This window comes from Elephantulus edwardii, unplaced genomic scaffold (assembly GCF_000299155.1).
Source record: "Elephantulus edwardii isolate Elephantulus edwardi_28Jun2011 unplaced genomic scaffold, EleEdw1.0 scaffold00015, whole genome shotgun sequence".
Lineage (NCBI taxonomy): Eukaryota > Metazoa > Chordata > Mammalia > Macroscelidea > Macroscelididae > Elephantulus > Elephantulus edwardii.
In genome coordinates, this window is record NW_006399765.1 from 5857013 (window position 1) to 5883506 (window position 26494).

General features: G+C 47.0%; 1 protein-coding gene across 1 annotated transcript; it reads left to right on the top strand.

Moving 5' to 3' along the window:
• The first annotated feature begins 3013 nt into the window (after positions 1-3013).
• Positions 3014-25036, top strand: BPIFB1 (BPI fold containing family B, member 1). The gene is made up of 15 exons (XM_006881696.1): positions 3014-3128; positions 4950-5085; positions 5783-5890; positions 6660-6809; positions 8246-8327; positions 12738-12801; positions 15443-15525; positions 16449-16628; positions 18898-18951; positions 19411-19569; positions 21657-21724; positions 22699-22744; positions 23207-23270; positions 24001-24077; positions 24974-25036. The coding sequence occupies exons 1-15, from the start codon at positions 3014-3016 to the stop codon at positions 25034-25036; spliced, it is 1449 nt and encodes a 482-aa protein (XP_006881758.1).
• The last annotated feature ends 1458 nt before the right edge of the window (positions 25037-26494 follow it).

Here is a 26494-nt window from a genome sequence, read left to right on the forward strand (position 1 = left end):
CAGCAAGGATGATACCCTAGGTTATGGGAGGTATTTGTATTACCAACATTCGTAGGTAGATACCAAGGTGGCTAAGACCATGTGACCTGGGCCAGAGGCTTGAATTAAAATCTCAGCTCCGGCATCACTGGCCGTGTGACTTGAACAAGTCAACAATTCTCTGAGCCTCAGATGTCTTCAGTGGTATTGGGGTTATTGACACTGGCTTGGGGTGACTGCATAGGTTCATTGAGCCAAGTTCTGCATGCACCTAATTTATGAGTCCCTGACTGGGTATTCACAGGTCTCCCTTTGGTTCAAGGTTATGCCATGGTTCAGTATTTGTTCCTTCAAGAGATATTCACTGAGATTCCCTGAGGGCAAATATAAAGCAAAGTACATGCTAATTGTCTTGAAATGAATGGTTAAGAGTGCCTTACTAAAGGCACTTCAGTTCATACTCTTGGAAGCTGTTTGAGAAGAGTTCTTGTTTCTTTTACTTTACAGATGAGGAAATTGAAGTCCAGAAAGGACCTTTCCCATGATCACACAGATAAGATCCAAATTTCTTCTCTTTGGTGAATTAATTGATGGCAGTATGAATTCTTGTGTGCATTGAAGAATCAGAGTTAGGCAAAGGTATTCCTCATTTTTCCTAAGTAAATTATTAACTGTTGTTTTGTACCTCAAATTAGAACACTCTCAAAGCTGACCAGCTGACCCTCCAGTGGATTTTCAGAGACTGTAAACTGCATGTGAAGACATTAACCCAACTGATGCCTTCTAACTAATTACCTGCCTTTGGATTGACAGGGTAGGTAAATTATGCTCATAATCTGGCTCCAAAACTCATCTGATTATAAGAAATAATAAGGGGAGCTCTGGTGGCCTAGTGGCAAGAAGCTGCACTGCAATCCCAGAGGAACACGGTTCGAATCCACCAGATGCTCTGCCGGAGAAGGAGGTGCAATATCCTCCTGTACCAGTCAGATCTGATTTGACGGTACACGCACACAAAATAATAATTAAAAAAAAAAGAAATAATAGTATCAGCTAGGATACTTACTCACTCACATTTATTAAGCATTGACTCTGTCCTTTAAGTGATACACCCTGTGCTTTATTTGGCGCTTTGGGAGATAAGTACTGTCTTTCCTCTCATTTAACAGATGCAAAAAACTGAGGCTCAGAGAGGTTAAGGAATCTGCCCTGAGTCACACAGCATGGAAGTGGTAAAGCCACTGCTCAGATTTACAATCCAGAACACATTTGTGTCTACCTCAGTGTGAAGTCATCCCCAGGTGAGCTCTGAAGTCAGAGCTCTGGTTCAAATTCTGCCTCTGCCTTTGGCTGGCTGTGTGAAGCCAGTTCCTCCATGGTCAAGCAGGATAACAATGTTGACCCACTGCCAGCCATCACAGGAGCTTAATGCCTCATTGTTGCTACTATTCTCATTGTTGTCTCACAGAAGTGACCGCCCAGGAGGTAAAGCCCCTGGCACAGCCTGCAGTGTGCCATGGCCCAGCCCCTCTGCCATGCATCCCAGCATCTCACCTGCTCTCCATGCCAGCCTAGACCCTCCTTTCTCCAAACCTCAGGAAGCTGGAGTCCCAAGATTGCCTCCAGGCGGGGCCGTGGTTCACAGCAAGCCACAAATATTTACCTTGGAGATCTCAACTTGGCCCAAGGTCCTAGCCAAAATGCAAAGGGTGGCCACCTAGGCTGACGAGAGGAGGATATAAGGCTGGGCTTGCAGGTCCACTACACAGGAGAAGAGGGCAGAGGGCAAGGACTCCTGCAGTGTCCCAGGTAAAGGTGCAGGGACTGGGCTAATGACTGGGTTTCAAGAAGGGTTCTAAGCTACTGACACCTGCCAGGGTCAAGTCAGAACAGGAACAAAGTTGGGACCCGACTAAAGGCCCTTAGTTAGCGAGGACCCCTGAGGGCCAGAACCTAGTGATGTAGATGCGCCGGGCTCGCTCACCCTCAGGCCGAAGAGCAGTGATGAGGGAATCGACAGGCTGTCTTTTCCTGACTTTGACCCCATGACAGACCTGCTCTGCCCACACTGATTACTGTGTGCCCAGCTTGCACTGGGGCGAGATGGTAATAAGGAGAAGCATCAGATGCTGTCCAAGCCTCAAGGAGCGTTCAGTGTGGGCCACGGTGTTGCTCAAAGCAGGTCAGGGATGTAGTGCAGGGCAGTCAGGGAAGTTCCTCAAAGAGGTTCTGTGTCAGTTGAACAGTTGAAACTTTCAGGCCAAGAAAGTGAGAAAGACGTTGTATGCCTGGGGAATAGCTTAAGCTACTTCCACTTTGAGTCCTCCTTGAAATCTCATTTACCTCCTGTTCTGGGCATGCATCAGCCCCCAGAGCAAAGTCTCTTTAAGCGTGCTCCAGGATCCTTGGTGGAAATGGAAAGCTTTGCAGAGGAGGTGACGATTGGGCAGGATTTTAAAGGATGAACAGGAGTCTATGACCCAGACAGACACAGGAGTGAACCAGGCACATTCTGGGAACACCAGGCCCCTTGGGAAGGCTGGGACTATAGCATAAGAGAAGGAAGAGTAGAAGGTGAGATTGAAATCGAGTCAGCAGTGTTTTAAGTACCAGCCTGATGAGTGTTGTTTCATCCAGGACACTCTTGCAGCATTTCCCATAAGAAAACAGTCAACATTTTCAGTGTTTATCTTGTAACAGACCCTATGCTAGACGCTTTCTAAATGGCAGCTCAGTTATTCACTAGATATACCCATTGACAGATGAGAAAACTGAGGCACACACACAAAAGGATTAGTTGCTCATCTAAGGTCACTCAGCATGTAGCAGAATCAAGACGCACACGTAGGCAGTCAGGTGCTGGAACCCACACTCTTAGCCACTGCTCTACGCAGCCTTTCCTAGCCCCCATGTCCGGGTTCACTAAAGACAGGGGCTTGTACTTGGCTTCTCTGCTCGGCCAGTGAAGCTCTCTGTGCTCACCACAGGCTCTGACATCTGCCACCTGATGCTTACAGACATCCCCCTAAGAAAGATGGCTGGCCCATGGACCTTCCTCCTCACCTGTGCTTTGCTGACAGCCTCTTCAGTACAAGCTACACTCGGTCCCCCTGCAGTTCTCACCATAGGCCCCGAAGTCATCAAAGAAAGTAAGTCATGGTCTCCCAGGTCTTGGGACCTTATGGCAAGTAGGTGGGGTGATATAGACCTTCAAAAAGTGGGGAGTAGAAGAGAGTCTCCCACCACTGGGGGTATGTAAGGCATAGCTCTGGGATGAGATTTAAATGAACTATAAAATTGGTGATGTCTATGATCTCAAGAGCCCATGATTCTGAGATTCCTATCTCCTTACATTCCATGATTCACTTCCACGATTCTGGGTGCCAAGAATCCTGCACTCTAATTAAGCCACGTCCTACAGGAAGGGCCCATGGCCGCCATGTGCACTGGTGGTTTAGTATTAAAGATTTCAGCTGCCAACTCAGAGTGAAATTGTCCAAATCCACCGGTTGTTCTGCACGAGAGAGATGGACAATCTTCTCCTGTGAATTTATAGTCTCTGAAAACTCATTGGAGGGTCTATTAATTATGACTTTGTTCCAACTCCACACCACGTAATAATAACGAAGGATGCCCTGTGAATCGGGACAAGTACTCCAGAACAGAAAAACCCTTGGGGAAGCGGGAAGAAGCATCACCAAGTTTGGGGTGCAGACCTCATTGAAAAAGTTCTGGTTGAAGCTTACTGGAGAGTGAGGTTTGCTGGGCTATCACAGGCCAGAGTTCCCCACCCCAACCCCATTGGCAGGCTGAGGTCAGCGGGCAGTGCTTGTAGAGATGCCTGTGAAATTCTTTGGGAAGCGCTCCATGGAAAAAAAGGTTATTTGTGGTTAACTCCCTGGGAGGCTATCCCAGGGAAATGCCTGAGAGTGAGCCTCAGAAAACTCACTGTCTGCCCTCCAGAGTGTCATGAACTTGTGTCTTAAAACCACTGGACACTGAGACCACAGCCGACCAGTAAAAGGTGCACCCTGGGTCAAGAAAGGAAGCCACCCTCTCCTCCAGTGTCTCTCCAGAGCCTCTGCTAATAGGATTTACCACTGTGCCAGCCAACAGAGAAATATTTATAGGACTTATCACTATTATCACAGAGCAGGCAAAAAAACGTGGGTGCGAAATTGAAATGCAAGAACTTGACAATGAGCACACAGGGCCCTGGAGAACAGTGGAGAACACAGAGTTGGCTCCTCTGGCCTGAGAGTTGAAGGATCTGGTTCATCACCAGTCATTGGCCAAGGGCTGCTTCTGTGGCATCATCTGTCCAGAGCTCTGGTCTTCTCTGCTCATCAGACAAATGGGCTCTGGCTGCCTGCAAAGAAGTCCTCAGCTGAAAATCTGGGACACTCACGGTGAGCGGTGTTGAGAGAAGGCAGGTGGAGGTTCCCTCAACTGGACCCACTGAGTCTCAGGTCACACAAGTCTTGAGGGATCAATGTCCAAGGGTCCTGGCGCAGTGGTCCCCCGCCCTGCTTGCTCTTCTCTCTTCTCACCACCAGAGGCTCTAAGCCTTTAGGATGTGGATACCGCAGAATTGTTAACAACTGCGTTTTGACACAATGGTCCCTGACAAGGCCTTGAGCAAAGTGCCTTTTGACTCTGGAGTTGTCAACTGACCGATTATGTTGAGGGGGGAAGGAGCAATAGAGGTTCATGTGCTAGTTGTACTTGCTGCCCCCCAGGGTCTGAATAGGCCACTTGCGACCTAGCTTCTTCACCCTTCATTTGAAAATGGCCCATCTGGGTCAGCATCCTCAAGGTTCCATCTACACAATGAATGAAGGCCAGGATGGTGCCATCCCTACCAGCCCCATCAAGGTCTGAGAGTCCCTGAATGACACCCAGGATGGAAGCTCCTACCAAGCAAACCTTCTTGCCTCCCCACTGGACCCTCATTCTGGGATTTCCTGCAGAGTTTACACAGGCCCTGAAGGACCACAATGCGGTTAACATCCTCCAGCAGCTCCCGTTGCTAAGCGCTGTGCGAGAGGAGCCTGCCAGGGGCTTTGTGGGCAGCATCGTGGGCACCATCCTCAAATACATCGTCTGGTAAGTGGAGCAGGACAAACTTGGGGGCTAATTCCATCTCCCCACCTCTGCCCTGCACACACTTCCTGTGATCAGTCAACAAATACTAGTTTGTGTCAACTCTGTGCCTGATTATGGAGGAGAAATCAAACTAAATCCTCCCTTTGAGAAGCTCCCAAAATAAGTTAGCAATAATCACAAGACAACGACGCAGGAACTCTCGTAGAAGTAACCCCAGAGGAAGTTCATGTGGGATGAGAGTAATGATGCTCATGGCGAAGGGAAAATGAAGTCTTCTCAGAGGAGGTGACGCTTGAGATAGTAACTCAGAATTGGCCATGAGGCAAGAAGAAATTGGCATTCCAGGCAGAAAGGCCAACCTGGGCAATGGCACAGAGTCTGTCAGAAAGGCTGGTGCTCTGGTCCAGTGTGAGGAGTAGCGGAAGAGGGTTGGGTCGCAGAGAATCTCAAATGTATGACCAAGGGGTTAAGATCAGTCATCTAAGTGAGGGGAAATTGTCATTGTGCTGCCAACAGGGGTAGAGAGGAAGGATAGAGCAAGGCCATGCTGGAGAGAAGTCAGTAGACAAGGTTTGGGGCCCAATCGCTAGCCAAGTACACAGAGTAGGTGGGAAAGACAGAGGAAGAGAGTAAGTTTGGACACAATGTTCAGTCGAGCATAAAGGCCTGGGTCTCCTCTCTTCTACAACCCATCTAGGCTGAAGGTCACCTCAGCCAGTATCCTCCAGCTGCAAGTGGAACCCTTGGCCAGTATGCAGGAGATAGTGGTCAGGGTCCCCATGGACATGGTGGCTGGATTCAATACGTGAGTATATCTTCCTTCGCTCCGTTTAGGTATCTGGAAAAGCATTCAAAACAAAGAGAGCTTTGCTGTGTTCACAGATTGTCAAGGAAAGGGGATCAAAAGTGAGGTGAGGTCAGCAAACAGTGGGACTCAGATCACACAGGGTCTTGTGGGTTAAGGGGAGAGAGTTCTGAGGAAAAGCGGGACATACCAGGACTTAACCTTTCCAAAGAATATCTCTCATTGCTGTAAGATCAAAGTGGAGGCCAGTAAGAAACTATCATAACAATACAGGAGGCGACAAGGATGGCTGGACAGTGGGGTGGTACAGTGGTGGAGACAGTGGATTCTAGAACTGGTTTGAAGGGAAGTAGAGACAAGATTTCCTGTTATGTGGAATGTGCAGTGAGAGAGGAGCTAACGGTAACACCAGTTTTCTCTTTGGAAGGTTCGAGTGGCCAGCACCAACATGGAGATGTAAATTTGGGAACTAAACCAGGGTTCAGGCTGATACTTGTTAATTTTGAGATGTAATTAATTGTAAGAGATTGGAGTAAAGAGTGGGTAGATGTTTGGAAACTGTGCCATGTGGCTGAGATAAACCAGGAGAGGAGCCTGGGACATGCTGAGGCGGGGAAGAAACTAAAGAAAAGAGAAGAAGCTAGAAAAGGAAGTGGAAGGAAAACCAGGCAGGAAGGAGGAGAGCCACATACCAGATGGACAGTAGGTTTGCTCTGGTCTTGAACTTGAAAGGTGTTAACAATGTCAAGGGCCTCTATCCTTGCCCTAGACCCCTGATCCCGACCATCGTGGAGATGCACATGAAGACAGAGGCCCAGGCCATTATCCACGTGGAGAGAAACAACCAGGGCCTCCCTCACCTGGTCCTCAGCGACTGCTCCAACAGCCAAGGCAGCCTGAGCATCAGCCTGCTGCATAAGTGAGTACAGCCAGCCTCCTGCCGGGCTCCAGCGTCCTCCTAGGGACTGATGCCAGGTAGCAGTCTTTTCCCATTTTACAGAGTTGTTGATGATGTTGGGTACCTTCGAGTTGAGAAAGACTCATAGTAAACAACAGATCTGAACCCTTTCCTGTCCTGTGCCAACCTCACAATCTCTGACACGCTCAAGTCCCACCTGATTGAGAGTCGTCCTCGCCTTCATTGTCCCTCCACTTTTCCAAACATAATGTTTCTCTCCAAGGCATAGTCTCTCCTAGCAACTTGCCCAATGCATGCAAGATGAAGCTCTCCTTGCCTCCAAAGTAGCACTCTGGCAGTACTTAATCCAAAACATATCTGTCTGTTCTTTTGGCAGTCTATATGAGATATTCAGGACTCTTCTCCAACACCACAGAGAGGTCCAGAGAAAGAAAGGGATTATCTTTCCGATTTTTGATCTGGAAACCTATAATGTCAGAGAGCATTGTAGACATCAATAGAGGAAGCAATAATGATGGGATTTCAAGCATCATGCTAGGAAGCAGGGCAAACATATGAATGACTTCCTTCCTAGGGCTGTTGAAACCACCCCCAGGACAGTCAGGCAGAGCCATGGGATAAAAACAAAGGTTTTTAGAGTCAGGCAAGCACAGCTACTTCATTGAAAATCTAGGTGACACAGGGCATGGCACGTCACCTCTCTATGCCTCCCCTTCTTTACCTGTAAAGTGGAGTTGATGGCATCTTCCAGGCAGCAGGATTATTGTTCTTGTTACCTATCAATCCTATGCACAATAGCTCTGAACCCTGCTCTATCCTGGACCAATCTCACTTTCTCTGACACATCTACCTTTATTACCCCAGTTACTATGTCCGTCTCATCTGGGCTCTTCCTCTCCTGTCCTGTCACTCCACCTTTCCAAGCACGATGTCCTTCTCCAAGTACTGGTTCCTCCTGGCAACATGTCCAAAGTATGTGAGACAGAGCTTCCAAATCCTTGCCTCCAAGGAACAGCTTGGCTCTCCAGGATAGATCTATTCGTTCTCTTGGAAATCCATGGTTTGTTCACTATTCTTCTCCAGTACCACAACTCAAAGGCATCAAAGGCAGCACGGTTAGATCATGTAATAATACCCAGAGAGCTCACAGAATAGTAGGTGCTTAAAACCACCATGCTTCTTTGCACATTTCCTTAGAAGGAGGACAGAGAAGCTGCCGGCCCCAGCAGCCCAAAGGCCACATAGCTAGTCCCTCTAGACCCTGCTTCTGGAGAACCCTCTGTCACTGTCTACCTCCTGGCTCTAAGTCCATGCCCAACTCTCTTCTTAACAAGCTGCATGGTCTTGCAGATCTCCTCCATCCTGTCTATGAAATATGGGAAGGGTGGTTGTCTCTGGCCCTTCCTCATCTCTCCCCCCTTCTCCTCTTTGTACAGACTTTCCTTCCTGGTCAACCCCTTAGCTGACAAGGTCATGAACCTTCTGATGCCAGCCCTGCCCAAGCTGGTGAAAAGTAAGGTGAGTGAGCCAGGGCTTCCTTCGTGGGGCTGGGCTCAAACTACACACTGGAGTGGAGGGGCTCACTGTTATGGTTATGTACCGACTCATAGCTGACCCTCCAGTGGGTTTCAAAAGGCAGTAAATCTCACAGGAGATTTCCATCGTTCTCCCATGGACCAGCAGGTGGGCTCAAACTGTAAACCTTTGTGTTGCTAGCATAACTTCTTACTCACTAAGCCATCAGAGCTCTCTGGAGAGAGTGCTTCTTCTTGTTTATCATCAAGTCAGAACTGACCTCATAGCTGAGTTTTCAGAGGCAGTTAATCACATGGGAGGAGACTGCCCATCTTTCTTCCACAGAGCAACTGGTGGATTCGAACTGCAGTGCAATTCCTGACCACCAAGCCAAACTGCTGGAGCTGGCTAATTTTTTTCAGGCATGGCTATTGAGCAAAGAGCAATGGATAGGGTCACTGGCCCAAGCAGATCCTTGAGATCAAGGTAATAGAATTCCCCAGTGAAGTTTATAAATGACATTAGCAAAGGATGAGGGAGGGAGCCCTGGCTCGTAGCATTTGCTGATTTCTGTGATGTAAACACTCCTTACATGGCTAATTCTGAGCCACCAATGTAACACCGTAGAATAGAGCTGGAAAGAGGTGTACTGTTGTGAAAGAGCATACTATTGTTTGTTGTGTACCATCAAGTCGGAACTGACCCATAGCTGACCCTCCAGCAGCCTTTCAGAGACAGTTAATCGCATAGGAGGAGATTGCCCATCTGTCTCCCACAACAGCACACTATTGCATATTCATTCCGACACAGATACAAAAAAGGTAACTCATAGGTAACAGTAAAATGGAGTAAGATAACTAGGACTAAAGTTTGCCTTTTTAGATCAATTAATCTCATTGTTGTTGCATGTGCTGTAAAGTCAAAACCAACTCGTAGCTGACCCTCCAGACAGTTGTCATAGGCTCTAAATGGTGTAGGAGGACACTGCCCCTTTTTCCCTCTTAGAGCAGCTGGTGGACTCTTAAAAGCCTGCTTTTGGGTTGACAGCAGCACCTCCTTCCCCCCAGGCCACCAGAGCTCCCTCATTTAATTGTAAGCTAGGCAATTTTTTTTATGGTTGGATTTAGCACTTGGATTAGGGATTTCTGAAAAATTAACAATCAGTCCTTGCAAATCCATGTGAGCTTTTCTAGCACACCTCTCAAACTGGCCGTGGTCTCCAGCGGTGTGCCACCCACTGGGGCCTGAAGGATTTCTTTTTCTGATTCAGTAAGGACACATCAATCTCGTTGTATACATCTCTTACATGGCATAGGTAAATAAAAATTCCATGGTAGGATTCACCCACTTTGGCCATTGATTTCCCCTGAAAGTCCCAAAAAAGAATTAATAGCAATAGTTCATCCTTCTAGAAGGGGTAAAAAATTACCTTGTTAAATAGTTGTTTTTTTAAAAAAAATAGACAATTAAAAATCTTTTTCATTGAAAAGATAATGTGATGACCAAAACTATTTTAGAAAAAAAATTCACAGCCTATCTTAATGCGGCAACACAACAATTTTCTCTTCTTCACATTAACTTCCATTCTGCATATTAATCTCCATTCATATGTGCTCATATTTTTATGTACCAGCACTTGGTATAAATACTATTTAGTGTTCTTTAAATTATTCCCATGTTTCTGTGCTCATTGTATGGTAACCATTGTTAATTTAGTGGTTGCATAAAATTTAATACTTTACTCAGTCATTCCAAGGAGCCATTTTGAAGGAATCTCAAAATGGAATGATGTTGTAAATTTTCATTTTTCTTATGTGAGATATTATTACTTTTGAGGGTTTTTTCCCCCTATTTAAGTAGGGTGCTCTAGTAACCTAGTGGTAAGTAACTGTGCTGTAATTCCAAAGGTACACAGTTCAAATTTGTCAGCTCCTCCCTGGAAGTAGGATCAGTGATCTCCTCCCATAATTTCTACTGCCTCCAAAAACCCCCTGGAGGGTCAGCTCCAAGTTGATTTCAACTCGATGGCTCACAACAACAACAAAATGGAAATTTCTCATAGCCAAGCCAGCTGTGAATTTTTTCTCATCCTCTAGCAAGATGATATTTTCTGCTGACCTTAGCCTTTCACAGCTAAAAAAATGTATTTTCCACTAAGGGAAAAAAGGGGAGGAGCAAGAACATGTGATTATAAAATGTTCTGTGCATAGTATGTGTTTTTACAGGTGAAATGGCAAATCTAGAAACTATTAGGAGACATATGTTGTTGTGGCCTTCAAGTCAGGTACAATTCAGAGTGTCCTTATCAAGAACAGATCTGAATGCCGTTCTATCCTGTGCCATCCTCATCACCTCTTGAGCCCATAGCTGCAGTCATCATGCCAATTCGTCTCATTGAGGGTCTTCCTCTCTTTTGCTGATGTTGGCATTTCATTGTATTTTCCCACCATGATTATCTGGATTTGAAACAAAGGTCAAATGAACACTTTCTTTTAAGTGAGGGAAAAGTATGTTTGGAAAGTGGATGTGTGGCAAGGGTTCGCTTAAAAATATTAAATAAGAAATGAAAAATAAACAACCTAAATTTAAAAAAAATATTAAATAAGCCTACCTCATTGTAAATCTGTTCACCTCAACACTGGCTATACATCACAGTCTTCTGGGAAGGCTTTTGAAAATATTGCTGTCTAGGTCCTTCCTCCAAAAAATGGGTGTGTGGTCTGGGCTGAGACTTTGTATCCCAGAGGCTCCTATTATGCCACCAGGATTGAGTCCTATGGATGGGAAGGAAGGAGAGAAATTGTGGGAGACGATGCCCGAGGGATAGATGGTCCTTTAGTAGAGCATGCTGGGAGTACCTAGTCTCTCCGGATTCTGTGTTGGCAAAACAGCTTGGAACAAACTCAACTCAATTTATTATAGCGGAATCAGAACAAAGACTTAGCTGGCCATTCATTGGGTTTCCTCAAAGGGGAAGACATTACTCATTTTTCTTTCTTATAGCAACCCTATGCACAGTAGTTCTGAAACCTGCTCTATCCTGAGCCAATCTCACTGTCTCTGACATATCTACCCTCATTACGCCAGTCATTATGTCAAATCCATCTCATCCAGGATCTTCCTCTCTTGTGCTCTCCCTCCTCTCTTGTGCTTTCCCTCCATCCTTCCAAGCATGATATCCTTCTCCAAAGACTGGTCTCTCCTGGCTACATGTCCAAAGTATGTCACACAGAGCTTCAGATTCCTTACCTTCAAGGAGATTGGCTTCACCCTCTCCAGGACAGACCTGTTAGTTCTCTTGGCAATCCATGGTATATACAATATTCCTCTCCAGCACCACAGCTCAAAGGCATCAATTCTTCTGCAATCTTTGGTCATTGTCCAGCTCTCTGATGCATAGCAAGTATGCATGAAGATCACAATCTGGATCAGGCACACCTTAGTCTCTAGATTGACATCCTTGCTCTTCAACACTCTGAAGAGGTCCCGGACAGCAGATTTTCCTAATGCAATTCATCTTTTGATTTCCTGGCTGCTGGTGCCAAGAGTGTAGATTGTGAAAACAAGCAAGCTAAAATTGTTAACAATCTCAATCTCTTCTCCATCTATCATGAGGCTACCAATGGGCCCAGAGGTGAGAATCTTCATTTTCTTGCTGTTGAGGTTCAGTCCATATTTCTTTTAGCATATTGACTTTTTCTGACAGTAGCAAGGAATGGCCATCTGGAAAGCTCTTTCACTAAAGCAATGGTACCTAAAACAAAATGAGCCTAAACAACCTTACAGCTTCTCCCTGGAAAACGGACTGCCTCGGAGCAGAGAGAGGGGGAGCTCTTGTGGCAAAGTCCAATGCTAGTTGTACTACAAATTCGACAGCTATATGACTCCAGAGGTTCAAATCACTAGTATCTATCTCTATGGGAGAAACATGGGCAATTTCCTCTCATTGCGACTTACAGCCTCAGAAATGCGACGGATGATCGCGCTGTATTGAAACTGACTCCATGGTGGTGAGTTTGAGCCTTGATTTTTTTGCTAGAAAGGGCCACTCTCCAGGGCTAACAGGAATGGTTAGCAGCACCCTTGACCTTTGTCCACAGGTGGCAGTAGCACAGCAAAGTCAGTAGGGAGTTGTCTCCATAACCCAAAGGCAATGCCCCTGTGGCAATTGGAATTCACTAGCCTAGTGAAAGATATGAGCAGTCTCCTCCCATGTAATTCGCAAAATCAGACACCCAGTGAGGGTCAGCTATGAGTCGGTTCCATCTCCATGACAATGAGAGGTGGGAAATGTCTCCAATCATGGCCAAAGGTCCTCTAAAGTCACCACGTGTGGCAAGGCCCTGGCAGTGTCAGGGACAAGCAGCTCAGTGATTCCTCACTGACAAAGTCCCTTCGTGTGTGCTGTTGCAGCTGTGTCCCGTGATGGAGGCGGCCTTCCAGGATATGTACACAAATCTCCTGCACATGGTGAAAAGTAAGTGCCCTCCTCCCTCTCCCTCCTCTTCTCTCTTTGTCACAGCCAGTCAGGCCTGACCAACAAGCAGAGCCCATCAGCAGTCGGGGGGACGATCCTCAGCTGACCCCCTGACCAGGACAAACAGGCAGCACCACGTTATTACAACTACAACTTTGTCCTAGTTTTTTGTACTGCTAACCAAAGGCCAAGTATCTCCATTGTTTTGAATCTGCCAGCAGCTTCATGGGAGGAAAGATGGACATCTCTTCCTGTTACAGTTTGCAGCCTCAGACACCTGATGGAAGGTTGCTGAGTCAGAATGTAGCCAACTTGAGATTTTTACTTTGACAACTTCACAAGGACCTGCTACACACACACACACAAGGTTCTAGGAGAGGCCAGCAGGTGCAATAGGATAGGTCTGGGCTCCAGAACCCCAGATAAACCCAAGTTCAATGCACAGCTATGCCTGTGACTTGCTTCATTCAGCCCCTGTAGGCAAACCACTCCATCTCCTTTTAGCCTCAATTTTCTCAACTATAAAATGGAGCTTATAGACTCCATGCTTCATAGGACTGCCAGTGGATTTCAACGATTCAGGTGCATACCAGGTTCTCTGCCTGTCTCAGAGACACGCTGAGTGGATGAATAGATGAATTCCTGAGTGAGTGAGTGAGTGATACAGCAACTACAATGTACTAGGGAAGTGAGGACAGGGACAGGGAAGAGACTAAATCTGTGCCTTGGCAGGAGAACAGCAGGTGGAGCTCTAGTGGCATCATTCGTAGCAAGTTGTGTTCCTAATCCAAAGGCCTCCAGTCTCTGGTAGTTCAAATCCACCAGCATCTCTGTCTCTTCCTGTTAGAATTTATTTCCCAGTGCCGCGGGATAGGGCAAGGCTTTGATCTGTTGTTCATGGTGTTGCTATGAGTTGTAGTCAGCTAACAGTGTCAGAAATAGAAAATAACTAACGGCAACAAGGCTCAAACCCAGGTCTGTCTGGTTCCTCTGCTCTCCATGAGCCAGATGGGAGATGTCCTTGCCTTTCCACCATCACTATCATCACCTTCATCCCATCCTGACAGCCCAGGGAACACAGGAGGTGCCACCACCAAGTGGCCAAGTGGAGAACCTGAAGTGAACAGACAGGATCCCATAGACAGAGGGGCTTCCAGCCCTAGACTACCTCTAAGCAGGAGAGAGGTCTAGGTCAATGTGGTAGCAGAGATGGAAAGTTCTAGGTTATATTTCTTAAATTTTGACCTGAACCCAGAGCTTTACACATTCTGACTGATATTCAAATCTTCTCAATGTATGACCTTGTACAACTCATTCCACTTTATTTTTTAAATTTTTTTTATTGCTATTTTAATTGAAGTTTATAAAGAAGTTAGGTTTCCAATCCTTTATTGTTGCACGTTTTCCTTCCTGCATCCCCTTTCCCACAGATCACTTTGTTATACAGTACCCCACCCCACCCCACTGGTGCCCAGACAGCTTATATATGCAGTTCTTATTCTGGACTCTTGTCATGCCAATAATATCTAATCATATATTCCTTTTATACAGTTCTCTCCCTCGTCTGTTTCAATGCTGTGTACATTATTTATCCCGTTTTCTTAGTTTTTCCCCAACCCCGATGCCAATCTTATAAGAGTGGCATTATGCCATATTTGTCTTTTTGTGACTGAGATATTTTGCTCAGCATAATGTCCTCCATAGTCACCCATTTTGTATACTATTTCATGAGTTCCTTGTTTTTCAGTGTTGCATAGTATTCCATTGTGTGAATATACCACAGCTTCTCTATCCATTCATTTGTTGATGGGCACTTAGGTTGTTTCCAACTCTTTGCTATTGCGAACAAAGCAGCAATAAACATGGGTGTGCATATATCTGCTTGGGTTGCAGTTATGGTCTCTTTGGGGTATAGTCCCAGTAGTGGAATTGCTGGGTCAAATGGTATTTCTATTTCCAACTTTTTGAGAAAGTGCCATATTGCCTTCCATAATGGTTTCACCATCATTCCACTTTCTTAAGTCTTTGTTTTTCCACCTATAAAATGTGGTAATAATAGAATCTATCATCTGTAAAAGGGAGCTCTGGTGGCCTAGAGGTAGAAAATTTCAATGCAACTTCAAAGGCACACAGTTCAAATCCATCAATTGCCCTGCAGGAGAAGGATGGACAGTCTCCTTCCGTGCTATTAGCTGCGTCTGAAAACCCGCTGGAGGATCAGCTATGGGTTGGTTCCTACTCAACGTAACCACAACAACATCATCTGTAAAGGGAGCTCTGGTGGCCTAATTAATGAGTAAGGAATTGTGCTACCGACCCAAAGGCAGATGATTTGAATCCATCAACTGCTCCAAGAGAGAATGAAGGGAAATCTGCTACAGCCTCTGAAAACCCGTGGGAGGGTTGGCTATGAGGGTTAACTTACTAGGGTTAGTGTGAAGATGAAATGAGATCATACATGCAAAGGTTTAGCACAGCGTCTGGATTTAGTTTTAAGCATATAAATATTAGTCATTATTGTCACTATCACCACTGTCATTATCAACAACACCGTCAATTGCTCCTGCTCCTCCAGGCACCACGTTATCAGATTCCACAATGCTTTTCCCTGTCACAGAATTTTCTTCTTGTCTCTGCACAGCACCCGTCTCTCTTGGCTTTAACCACCTGGAGTTCGACCTTCTCTTCCCTGCCATCGATTATGACATCCATCTCAACCTGAAGGTGGGTGTCACAGGATTACCCCTGGCCACCAAGGGTTAACGTTGTAGGTATATCTTAAGAGAGAGCACAAGCCATGGTTGGGACATGCAGGGAAGTTCATAAAAGTCCTGGACATGCTATATGAGGAAGAAAAAAATCAGTAAACAGAAACCAAGGGCCACACACAACACAGACCAGGGAAGATGTGTTCTCTGACTCCAATCACCAGGGCTGGTGTGCATACACTGGGGTGCTTGCAATTTATGTCCGCCAAGCCCTTTCCAATCCCTAAATCTCTGATGACCTTGAAACAAGAGCCTTGGCTGATCCCAGGATCATGTCACAGAGAATCACACAGACCTGTTTCTCTCCCAGTTCCCGTACTCTCTGGCGGTGTGACTTCAGGCAAGTTTCTTTGCTTCTCTGTTTCTTTTAGGATGTGGTCACTAAGGAGAGGCCGACGTGACACTGCACAGGACTGAGCCCAGTGTATGTTAGTGCTCTGTAAAATGTGCAGCTACCCACCCTGCACCACCAGGCCAACCCAGGCTGCACTCATTGCATTAGCTCTCTAGACTTCTGCTTTCCCTTAGGAGATCACAGCATCAAACATTTGTACCCATTTTGGTACACTTTTGACTCTTCTTCACAACCAAATGGTTTGGTGGATCTGAGAAGTTAAAGTGTGGGTACAAAAATAGATACCAGAATTTTTTAAAAAAAGGAACCAAAATCAGGGATTAGCTGAGTGCTTCAGTTGGAGTAGATATTGCCAGGTACTCCAGATAATTCTGTCTATATCGAGTCACTGAATTCCAGGCTAAGCCAATTGGAAGCAAAAGCAAAAAGAGAAACAAACTGAAAAGTGCATTTCCTTCTAGGTTGTTATGGGGTAAACTAGGAGTTAGAATTCTCAGGCAACTCCTTGCTCTGTGTCTCCTCAGGTCAAGCTGTTGGACTCACAGGGGAAGATGACCGGTTGGTTCAACACTTCTTCAACATCAATAACAGTGCCCACCCTGAACAATGACTATTTCAGCTTTGTCGTGAGGCTGGATGTGGTCAATGCTGCAGTGGCCGCTTTGCTCCCTCCAGAAGAGCTTGCCGTCCTATTGGACTATGTGGTAAGCCTTGGCATCAGGCAGAGGATCAGGCAACTTCTACTGTATTATGGGAACTTCTTAAATCAAAGAAGGTTCAGGGATTCCTAAGGCCTGAGCAGGAACCCCTTACTAAACTTATTTCAAGTCCTCCAGTAACAGAGAGCTCATTCCTTACTCTAACAGAATGAAAATCCTGCCTGTAAAAGTTGGTCACAGTCTGCCCTCTTGAACCTGATACATCTGCTTCATCCCCCAAATAACAGTCCTACCAGTCAAAGGGTATCTTAGATGCTGGGTAGTCCAGAAATGGCAAATACATCTTGGACACTAGGCAGTCAAATATGTAGATGATACAGCCTTGTGTACCAAAATGAAGAAGATTTGAAATGCCTGCAGATGAAGTTCAAAGACTGTATGGATTTCATCTCAACATGAAAAATTAAAAGTCCTCACTGCTAGACCAACAAGCAACATCATGATAAACAGTCAGAAGATAGAAGTTGTCCCTGAGAGAATAAGTAATTGATCCTAGACCTCAGGGCATAGTGTGAGGGTCGGTAAAAAAGAGGAAGACCTCTAATGAAACGGATTGATATAGTGGCTGTAACAATGGACTCAAGCCCAGAGGTGACTGGGAGGAAGGTGCAGGACAGGACAGTGGTCTGCTCTGCTGAACATGAGCCACTGTGAGTTGGTATCAATTCTATGGATGGCACTGCTGGAGAAGAGTATTTTTTTTTTTTTGAGAGAGGAGTATTGAATATACAATGAACTTCTAGGACAACAAACAGGTTTATCCTAGAGAGGGTGAAACCAGGGTGCTCCTTGGACACAAGGATTCTAAAGCTTCATCTGACATACTTTGGACATGTTACGAGGGACCATTCCTTGGAGAGGGACATCATGCTTGGGCAAGAGGGGACATCGCAAGAGAGGAAGACCCTGGATGAGATGGATTGATTCAGTGACTGGGGTAAAGGGGTTAGGTGTGTCAGAGACAATGAGATTGGCTCAAGATTGAGCAGGGTTCAGAGTCATTGTACACAGAGTCGCTATGATTCACAAGCAACTTGACTGCCTATAACTGTAACAACAACTATGGCTCAGAACAACTAGGCCACCGAAGAATGGCTGCTGTGTCACTACTCTCCACTAGGGAGTACATGGCAAACATCACTAGGGGATCAGGGGCTTCTTCCTCCTGAGCCTGGGTGCTAATTCAGCCTTGAAACCTTTATCAACACAGCACTAAGTCAACTAGAATGTGCCATCTCCTCCAGGGCGACTGATAAGGAAACTGGGGCCCAGAAGGGCTCAAAATAACAGAAGGGTGATAGGAATTCAGGTCAGCTGAGAGAAAACAAAAAATCAAATTCTTAAAGATCAGAACTCACTAAGAACTTGGAGTAATGAGAAAAATAGAAGCAATCACTAGCAACCATACAGTTGTGATAAGGATTGGGGTCACTTTTCTAGAGGACAGCACTCTGAGTGAAATATCTCAGTCACAAAAGGACAAATATTGCATACGGTCACTATTATAAAACAGGACTGACACTGGGATTGAGGGAAGACAGAGAAGAAGGGGAGGAATGATGTATATTGCATTGTAACAGATGAGGGAGAGAACTGTTTAAAAAGGATATATGATTGGGTATTATTGTCACGACAGGAATCCAGAATGAAGGCTGCACAGTGCAGTGGACTTGGGGGGAGGGATTGCATAACAATGAGTTTTTCTTTTACTTATCAAGGAGAAAAGCTAATTGGGGGCGGGGGGGGAGAAAAGTGCAACAAAGAAGGACTGGAAACCCTAAGTCTCTGTTAACTTTCATTAAAATTAATAATTAAAAAAATGTAATAGAACTTTTGAAGAAAAAAAAAAGAGTTGGGGTCACTTTCCTATATCCTTTTGTGGCTATTGTATACCGTTGAGTTGGCACTGACCCATAGCTGACTCCAGTGGTGGATTTTCAGTAGACAGCACAGGAGAAAATGGCTAATCTTTCTCCTGTGGAACAGCTGGTGGATGTGAACCGTGCACCTTTGGATTGACAGCACAACGCCTTACCAGCCTACAAGCACAAGAGCCCATGTCAGTGAGGGTCCTAGGCCATAAAGCAGTTAAGTTAGGAGTTGTTTTTCCAACAGTGATGTGACTGTGACCAAGGCCACCTGACCTGACCGGCTTTTCTGAGGGTTCTAGGGAGCTTCATGCTGGCAGTGGGCTGCAGGAACCTGACTCCATAGCCCTTCTGGCTGACCCACCCTGACTTTCTCTCGCCCTCAGCTTCCTGAGCTGGCCCGTGAGCTGAAGACGAGCCTCAAGGTGATCAGTGAAAAGGTGGGTACATTGGCCACCTGCAGTTTGATGAGTGTTTGCTAAGGTCTGGACCTGGTCCTCTGGGGTGAAGAATATGTACAGGATTGCCTACTTCCCCCTCCAGCGCTGTACATGTGAGGCACCAACCCCTCAGGACTTCAGTCTAGCAGGGCAGGCAGGCCTGAAACAAATAGGAGCTATTACCATTACAAATATGGTGAAAAAGAACAGGTTCTGTGGGTAGTGAAGATAGTCTGGGAGATCAAAGAGTGCTTTCCTGAAGGGTAGGATGTTTGAGGCAGAGAGAACAGCAAAAAGAAAGGCTATGACATGGGAAGGACAACAATACGTTTAAGCACCTTGAAGAAGAGAACTGTGGCTGGAGCACAGAGAGCAAGCTGGGAGGAGAGGAAGGCGGACGGGGATCTGGGGCCTGCGGTGAAATGTTTGTGAGGCTGTGGATCTGATGTCTGATTCTAGGCTGCAGCGCAGCTGGGGCCCACCCAGATTGTGAAGATCTTCACGCAGGATACCCCCATAGTCCTGCTGACGCAGGACGGTGCCAAGCTGGCCCAGCAGGTCGTGTTTGAGGTGTTCGCCACCAATGAAGTCCGCCGCCCCTTCTTCACCCTGGGCATTGTGAGTTCAATTGTCCGTGGCCTTGGCAGGGCCCTGGGAGACCCTTCTGCTCAGTCTTCCCACTGCCTCTCCTGCTTTGCTAAACATTCCCACCACCCTTGTCACCAGCAGGGGGAGGGATGGGAGAAGAGCTGCTGAGCAAGAGTTTGATGATCTGGAGATGTAATTCGGACCCAGAGCATTTATTAGAGAGCTTTGAGCAGAAGCTTAATGCGCATGCGCGAAAGGAATCGCGTTAGCTCATAGAATTGAGATGAACTCTTGCTTTCAGGAATAGCTGGATCCTAGGGCAAGAGAGGAAGATCCTGGATGAGGAGGATTGACTCAATGACTGGGGGAATGGGTGTACGTGTGTCAGAGACGATGAAATTGACTCAGGGTAGAGCAGGGTTTAGAGCATATAGGGCATATATATGACACATAACGACAACAGGGTTCAAACAGTTCTAGTGAGCTCGGTGGCCTGGTGGTAAGAAGCTATGCTGCAGTCCCAAAGGCACTTAGGTTCAAATCCGCTGTTCCATGGGAGAAGGATGGGCAATCTCCTCCCAGGCTGCCCCTTAAAGCCCACCAGAGGGTCAGCTATGAGTGAGTTCTGACTGAATGGCACACATCAACAGCAGTAGTGCCCAAGCAAAGAGGTCTGGTGCTTTCACAGTCTGTGGCGAGTTCCCCAGCTAACATAAAGGCTCTGAGCCTCTGGCAGTTTAAATCTACCTGTCATTCTGCAGGAGAAAGATGGGAAGTCTCTCCTCCAGTCTCCTCTCACTGTGATTTACACCTTTGAAAACCCAAAAGAGGTTACTGTCAGTTGGAACTGACTTACTGGCAGAGAGACAGTGTGCTCAAACAAGCTTGTCTTCATTCTTTTTCCTCATCTTGGCTTTTGATCGCATCTTGTCAGTTCATCATCAGCCACCAATGAGTACCCATTGTTGGACAACACTGTTGATTAACCATTGTTGGACAATTCTCCAAAGAAGGGAAAGAAGTGTGAACCACGAGCAGCAACATTCATAGCAGTTGAGAGATGGGTGCCCATCTTCGAAGGGGGCTCTCAAGGGGCATTCACACTGGATGGTGAAGAAGAGAGATAGAGCAGCGTTCATAGTTGGATATTGGATAATTAAGGCCTTCTATGGAAGATTCCCAAGGAATCACAGGTTATTGTGGTATACCTTCAAATGGGAACCGACTCAAAGCTGATCCCCCAGTGGGTTTTCAGATTCAATAAATCACACTGGAGGATAGGGCTCTCTTTTCTCCATGGAGAAGCTGGTGGATTCAAATTGTGTACCTTTGCATTGGCAGCATGATTTCTTACCCCACAAGCCACCAGAGTTCCCTCAGGGGGACTCTAAAGAGGGCTCCTTAATAAGAGGTTAGTGCTGACACTCTGTGAGCAGCAGGGCTGCTCTATACAGCTGCCCATCATACAAGTCCAGGGGCTGCTGTTTGCAAAGACTGCAAGGTTGATGGTACCCTTGAAGTTGCTTGGAAGAGTGCCCTGGCTTCCTGGATTGAAAGACATTTGCTGCACACACACACACACACACACACTGACCAGCAGGCTACCCTGGTCAGCTTCACTTCCTGATAGGACCCTCCCTTGTCAATGGCATGCACTTTCTAAAAAGATACCCAAGCCCAGACCCCTGAAAGATCAATTTGTACCTGCAGAGCGCAGTTTACCTGAAGGTGTTGCCTGCCACCACTTCCCTCAGGTCATCTCAACCTGAAGGTCAAATTAGCAAAAATCTTTGGCTGCTCCTGTCGGGGCCTGTCTTAACATCTGAACTTTCTAATAATAAGAACAATCGTTAACATTTGCCAGGTGGTCACTTATTCTCTTTGTCCCTCAGCCTCCTCTCCCCTATAATGGGCAGTAATAGGACTGTAAGGATTAAAGGAGCTAATTATATAAAGCTCTTCACATGGTCTGGCACACGGGGTGGGGGTGGGGGTGGGGCGGAGACAGGACTCAAATTGGGTTAGGCCGACTCGTAGAGGCTCCTTGAATAAGCCCTACACTCTGTGCTTGGTGCTTGCTCTCTAAAGACATGGAGTGGGGGCTTTTCTTCTTGCAGGAAGCGAATTCAGAAGCTCAATTCTACACCAAAGGTGACCAGCTTATTCTCAACTTAAATGAAATCAAGTAAGTATGAAAATCATTGTGAAGGTTCTAGTGTAGAAACAAATACGTGCTGGGTCCATCAAGTTTCTTTAAACAGAGTGTTTTGTGTCTATGTGGAGTGTACTCCAGGCAAAGGTGGCTCCACAACTCCAGCTGTTGAGGACTGAATGGAGCAAAGGGAGGAGAGGGAAGAAGCCGAGCAGCTCCAGTGTAGGCACATTCCGCCCACACCCTCCTCACTTTTGCTGCTACTTCTCAACCCTAAGCCGCCCATTCTGGGCACCTCCAAGATTGAACCCAACCCTGTCACACCCACACGCCACGCACCATCTTTGAGTTAACGGCTCATCCCCCCGCCCTTCCAAGTCTACCACCTTCCCTGCTCTGCCCCAGGGGGTTGAGACCTACACACTGATGCCTCCTGGGGCAAAACACCCAGATGTTTCCATTAACTCACACACAATTCTCTCCTTCTCTATCACCCTCACTGCCGTTGAGTCAGAACCAACTCACAGCTGATTCTCCAGTGGGTATAAATCATGCCGGAGGACATTGAGCTGCTTTCTCTTAGAGCAGCTGCTGGATTCGAACAAGGAAGAGAGGCAGCATCTCTGAGTTAACTGCACAACTCCCCGCAGACTGTTACCCTACGTATGTGATTAGTGTTTTAACATAAATTATTACATATAAAGATCAGAATCCCTAGGCCCCAGGCTTACATTCCCACACTCCAACAAACATTAGCGGTGTCCCCTTTAGAAGGGGACACCCCTCAACAACCCTCAGTTCTAGGGTTAGGGTGATTATCTGCTCCTTGAGCCATTTTTTGTTTCACCTCCTCCACCTCCCTAAAAATATAAGCTTCACAGGGCAAAGATTTTATTTGGCTGACTGCTATCTATCCAGAAGCAGTACTGTGTCTAGTACATAAGAGATGCTCAATAAATATGTGTTGGATGAATGAATGCGTGGAGTCCCACGATCTTCTGTTGCAGTATCGAGCGGATCCAACTGATGAACACAGGCATTTCTGACTTCAACGTGAGTATTAACAGATTTCATTCTGAAAATAAACACCACAGGATTTATCTCAAACAAAGTCCTTATTGGTAACTTTGTGTGGTCAACCACAAACGTGGGAATCAGGTGAAGGCTGATCCAGGACTGACAGGAAGGCTTCCTGGCCTGGAATCTCCGAAAGCAGAATGTGGATAAAGGGAGGGAGAGGAGAGGGGCCTGGAAGCAGCCACACAGGGTTGTTTCGGTTCTATTTACTGGGTACCTACTATGTGCCCAGCAGGACACAGCTGAGAACACACATACTTCCACACTCTCGTAGATACACACTCACTTTCCTCCTGTGATGTTTTGATCTGGTAGACCAGGGACCTGGGGTGCCCTCTATCTCCAACAGCCTTGCCTTAAGGCTGAGCCACGCTTGTCCTAGGAAAGGCTGCAGGGACCTTCTCAGCCAGGGTGACACTGTCCTTTCTTCTCTCACAGCCTGAGCTTCTGAAAGGCATCATCACCGATATCCTGGTCTCCGTCCTGCTGCCCAACGAGAATGGTGGGTCACTCTTCCTCTCTGACCTCCCAGCCCTAGGAATCCCCATACCAGTCCAGAGTCCGGGCATACAGAAATGAAGCAGACAAGACCCAGGGCTCCCAGCCAAGGGACGCAAATGTAAACAACCAGAGCTCACTCAAGCTGCCTCACACAAACCTGTGTTCAATCCCCGGTCCCCCTTCTTGCTGGCTGGCTGATCTTGGCCAAGTTGCTTAATTCCCCTGAGGTTCTGTTTCCCCACTATGTAAAGTGAGGTATTAAGAGTCCCTTCCTCCAAGGTGTAAATGAGGTGATGTGTATTAGGTGGTGCCTAGCACAGTCACTTCTTGGCCATTGCAGTCGGCATCATTATCTGTGCTACTAAAGAGATAACCAAGAGAGAAGACAGAATTACTCAAATTAAAGCCTGGGTCTTTATCTTGGGGGCAGAGAGAATTAGTTAGTAACTCATGCCAACCCTGCCTCCTCTGCCAGTGGTTTAGCCAAGTGGGGAATCTCAGCATATATAAATCTCTGCTGTGGACCAAGGGAGCCACTGATGATTCCTGAGCAGAAGTTTGAGAGGATGTGAGGATTTACTTTGTCAGAAGCGAGAAACTGGTGTTAGAGGCAAAGAGTGAGAGGATAAGTGGAATCCATAGGATCCAGAGAAGACGTGAACAGAGGCAGAAGTCTAAATCTCTGACCAATCCTGCCCTGGGTTTACCAATCTCTGATATGTTTATTTCAGGCAAATTAAGATTCGGTATCCCAATTCCAATGGTGAAGGCTTTCGGATTTGAGGAAGCTGCGTTGTCTATGACAAAGGTGAGTGGGCCATGGGCTTAAAGACACTGGCCTGGGGAGGATACCAGGAGCTCTGGTGGTGTACACTGTGGTACACTGCACTGCTAACCAAACCCACCAGACGCTCTGTGGGAGAAAGATGGGCAGTTTCCTCCCACTGAGATTTACAGCCTCAGAAACCCAATGGAGGGGAGGGCGATCAGTTTGGTATTCTAGAGGGAATGTCCACAGGAGTACTTGTGGCACAGTGGTTAAGTCCATGGCTGTTAACTGAAAGATTGGAGATTCAAATCCACCAGCTGCTTCTCAAGCAAAAAAAGTAGCCCTCTGTTTCCATGAAGATTTGCAGCCTTGATAACCTAGGAGGCTGCTCAGCTCTGTCCTACGGCTCCCTCTGAATCAGAGGCAACTCAGTGACCATGGGTCTTGGTTTACGGCGGGTATCAAAGGTGAGGAAAGTGGTGGTCCCAGAGGTGCACATGTGCTCCTCTCGCGGGGCATTTTGGACAAGTGCCTTTCCCTCTCTGATCCTCATCTCCTCGACTGGAATGGTGCCTGGAATGTTCTGGAAGGTCTGGCCTGGGGTCCACACACCTCTAACTTTTTCCATGCTCTCTGTCACTTAACCATTTGTTCATTCATTCAGTGAACATGTGTTGAGGGCCTGCTACGTGCGAGGCATGCTTTAAGAGGCCACAGAGGTGAACAAACAGGCAATATCTGCCTGGGACTACTGTTCACACACTGGACCCCTCTCTTTGGACCTCCCCAAGAATTCTGTACAGTCTGTTCAGGGTCTTGACCCTCCTCCCGCACCCCACTTCCCAGTGTTAGCAGACACCTTGCCAAGGACAAAGCTAATGTAACATCAAGTCAAACGATAAAGACTCAGTTTGACTTTCTGCCTCCAATTACAGGACTCCCTTGTGATCACCCCGTCACCTCATAGCACCCAGGACCTCTATCCTCTCTCCTCCTGAAGACTGGACAGTGGACTTCCCGTACAGGCACCCTGGTGACAGTGGGGGACAGGGTCGGCCACTGGCAAGCTCTGTAGACTGCCTCTTTCTGCAATAAACAAGCACTTCCCCGTGACTTTGGCCATGTGAGCTATCTGTGTCTCAGGACAGGGGTCATTTTGTCCCAGGTGGTCCTGGAGATGTCCAATCCACATCTGAGTCACATTCGGGCACATCTGAGCCAATGCAGACAAGGACTGAGCTCTTTCTAGACCACATCCAGCTGATGCCCAACTGGGCTTCAGGAATAAGAATGTCAGTTCTTCCCATCTGCCTTCCACATCAGCCTCTGGTCAAGGCCACTTTGGTGGGGAACACACATTTGGTTAAACTTGGCAATGCAATAGCTCTTTGAACAACATGGTTCCCAAAACAGATAAACTAGGCTTCAAGTTCTAGCCAGGCCACCCATTGGTTTGATGGCCCAGGCTGTCCTTCTCTGGGCCTCAGCTTTCTCCTCTTTAAAATGGGTAGGGGGAGCTCTGGTGGCCTAGTGGCAAGAAGCTGCACTGCAACCCTAAAAGCATGTGGTTCAAGGCCACGAGCTGCTCTATAGGAGAAGGGAGGGTAATCTCCTCCCGAGCGATTGTCTTTGAACACTCACTGGAGGGGCAGCTATGAGTCTGTTCCTACTCAACGGTGCACAACAACAACAACAATAAAATGAGTAGAATCATAACTTCACACTGGAGGCCCTGGTGAAGACAGTATTATTCCAGACATGTGGCAGGAACTTGAGCAATGTCTATTGAGGGTAGCATCATGCTTACTGCTGTTATCTGGGCTCCAGGAAGTCAGGCTTTGTCACCGAAAGCCCTTTCTGCTCTGATAGCATGTGACTGCCATTGTCTCCGTGGCCTTCCTGATGCCAGGAGGCTCAAGACAGACAATAGAGCTCCTGTCCTCCAGACTCCAGCCTGCCTGGGCAGAGAGAGCCCTGTACTGCCATGAGGGGCCCGGCAGGAAGGGACATGGTGGATGCTTCAGGGAGAGGCACTTCTCAGCTTCAGGACATAAAGAGCAGACCTGTTAGCCCAGACATCTAGCAGCTCAACAACCTGAGGGGTGGCCCAGGGAGCAGTTTCTCCTGTCTCTGAGCCCTGGGTCCTTCCCCAGCCTCCATCACTCCCGCCGAGCAGTGGCTGGGCTCCATGGTAGGCTCACTGCCACATGAGGCCTGAAAAGCAGCTGTCAACTTGTTCTACCCCCATCACAGTTCCTCCTCCGTTTTCTAAGTCATGTTTATGTCTGAATCCCCACTCACCAGAGCGCTGAGAAATGTATTCTCCATCTTACTTTGGTTGATCACTTCTGGCTCCCCAGGGTTGCACAAGTATCCACAGGGGATAGGAGAGGACCCCCAAGGAAGCTGGAAGCTGGGGCAGAGGCTGATCCCAGTGGAGGGCTCTCTGTCCAAGT

Bases quoted from the DNA above. Each gene is read 5' to 3' on its own strand.
- BPIFB1 (XM_006881696.1), top strand. From the start codon at position 3,014: ATGGCTGGCCCATGGACCTTCCTCCTCACCTGTGCTTTGCTGACAGCC. The intron at 12,802-15,442 runs GTAAGTGCCCTC...GTCTCTGCACAG, and splicing joins TCTCCTGCACATGGTGAAAA to CACCCGTCTCTCTTGGCTTT. The intron at 24,078-24,973 runs GTGAGTGGGCCA...CTCCAATTACAG, and splicing joins CTGCGTTGTCTATGACAAAG to GACTCCCTTGTGATCACCCC.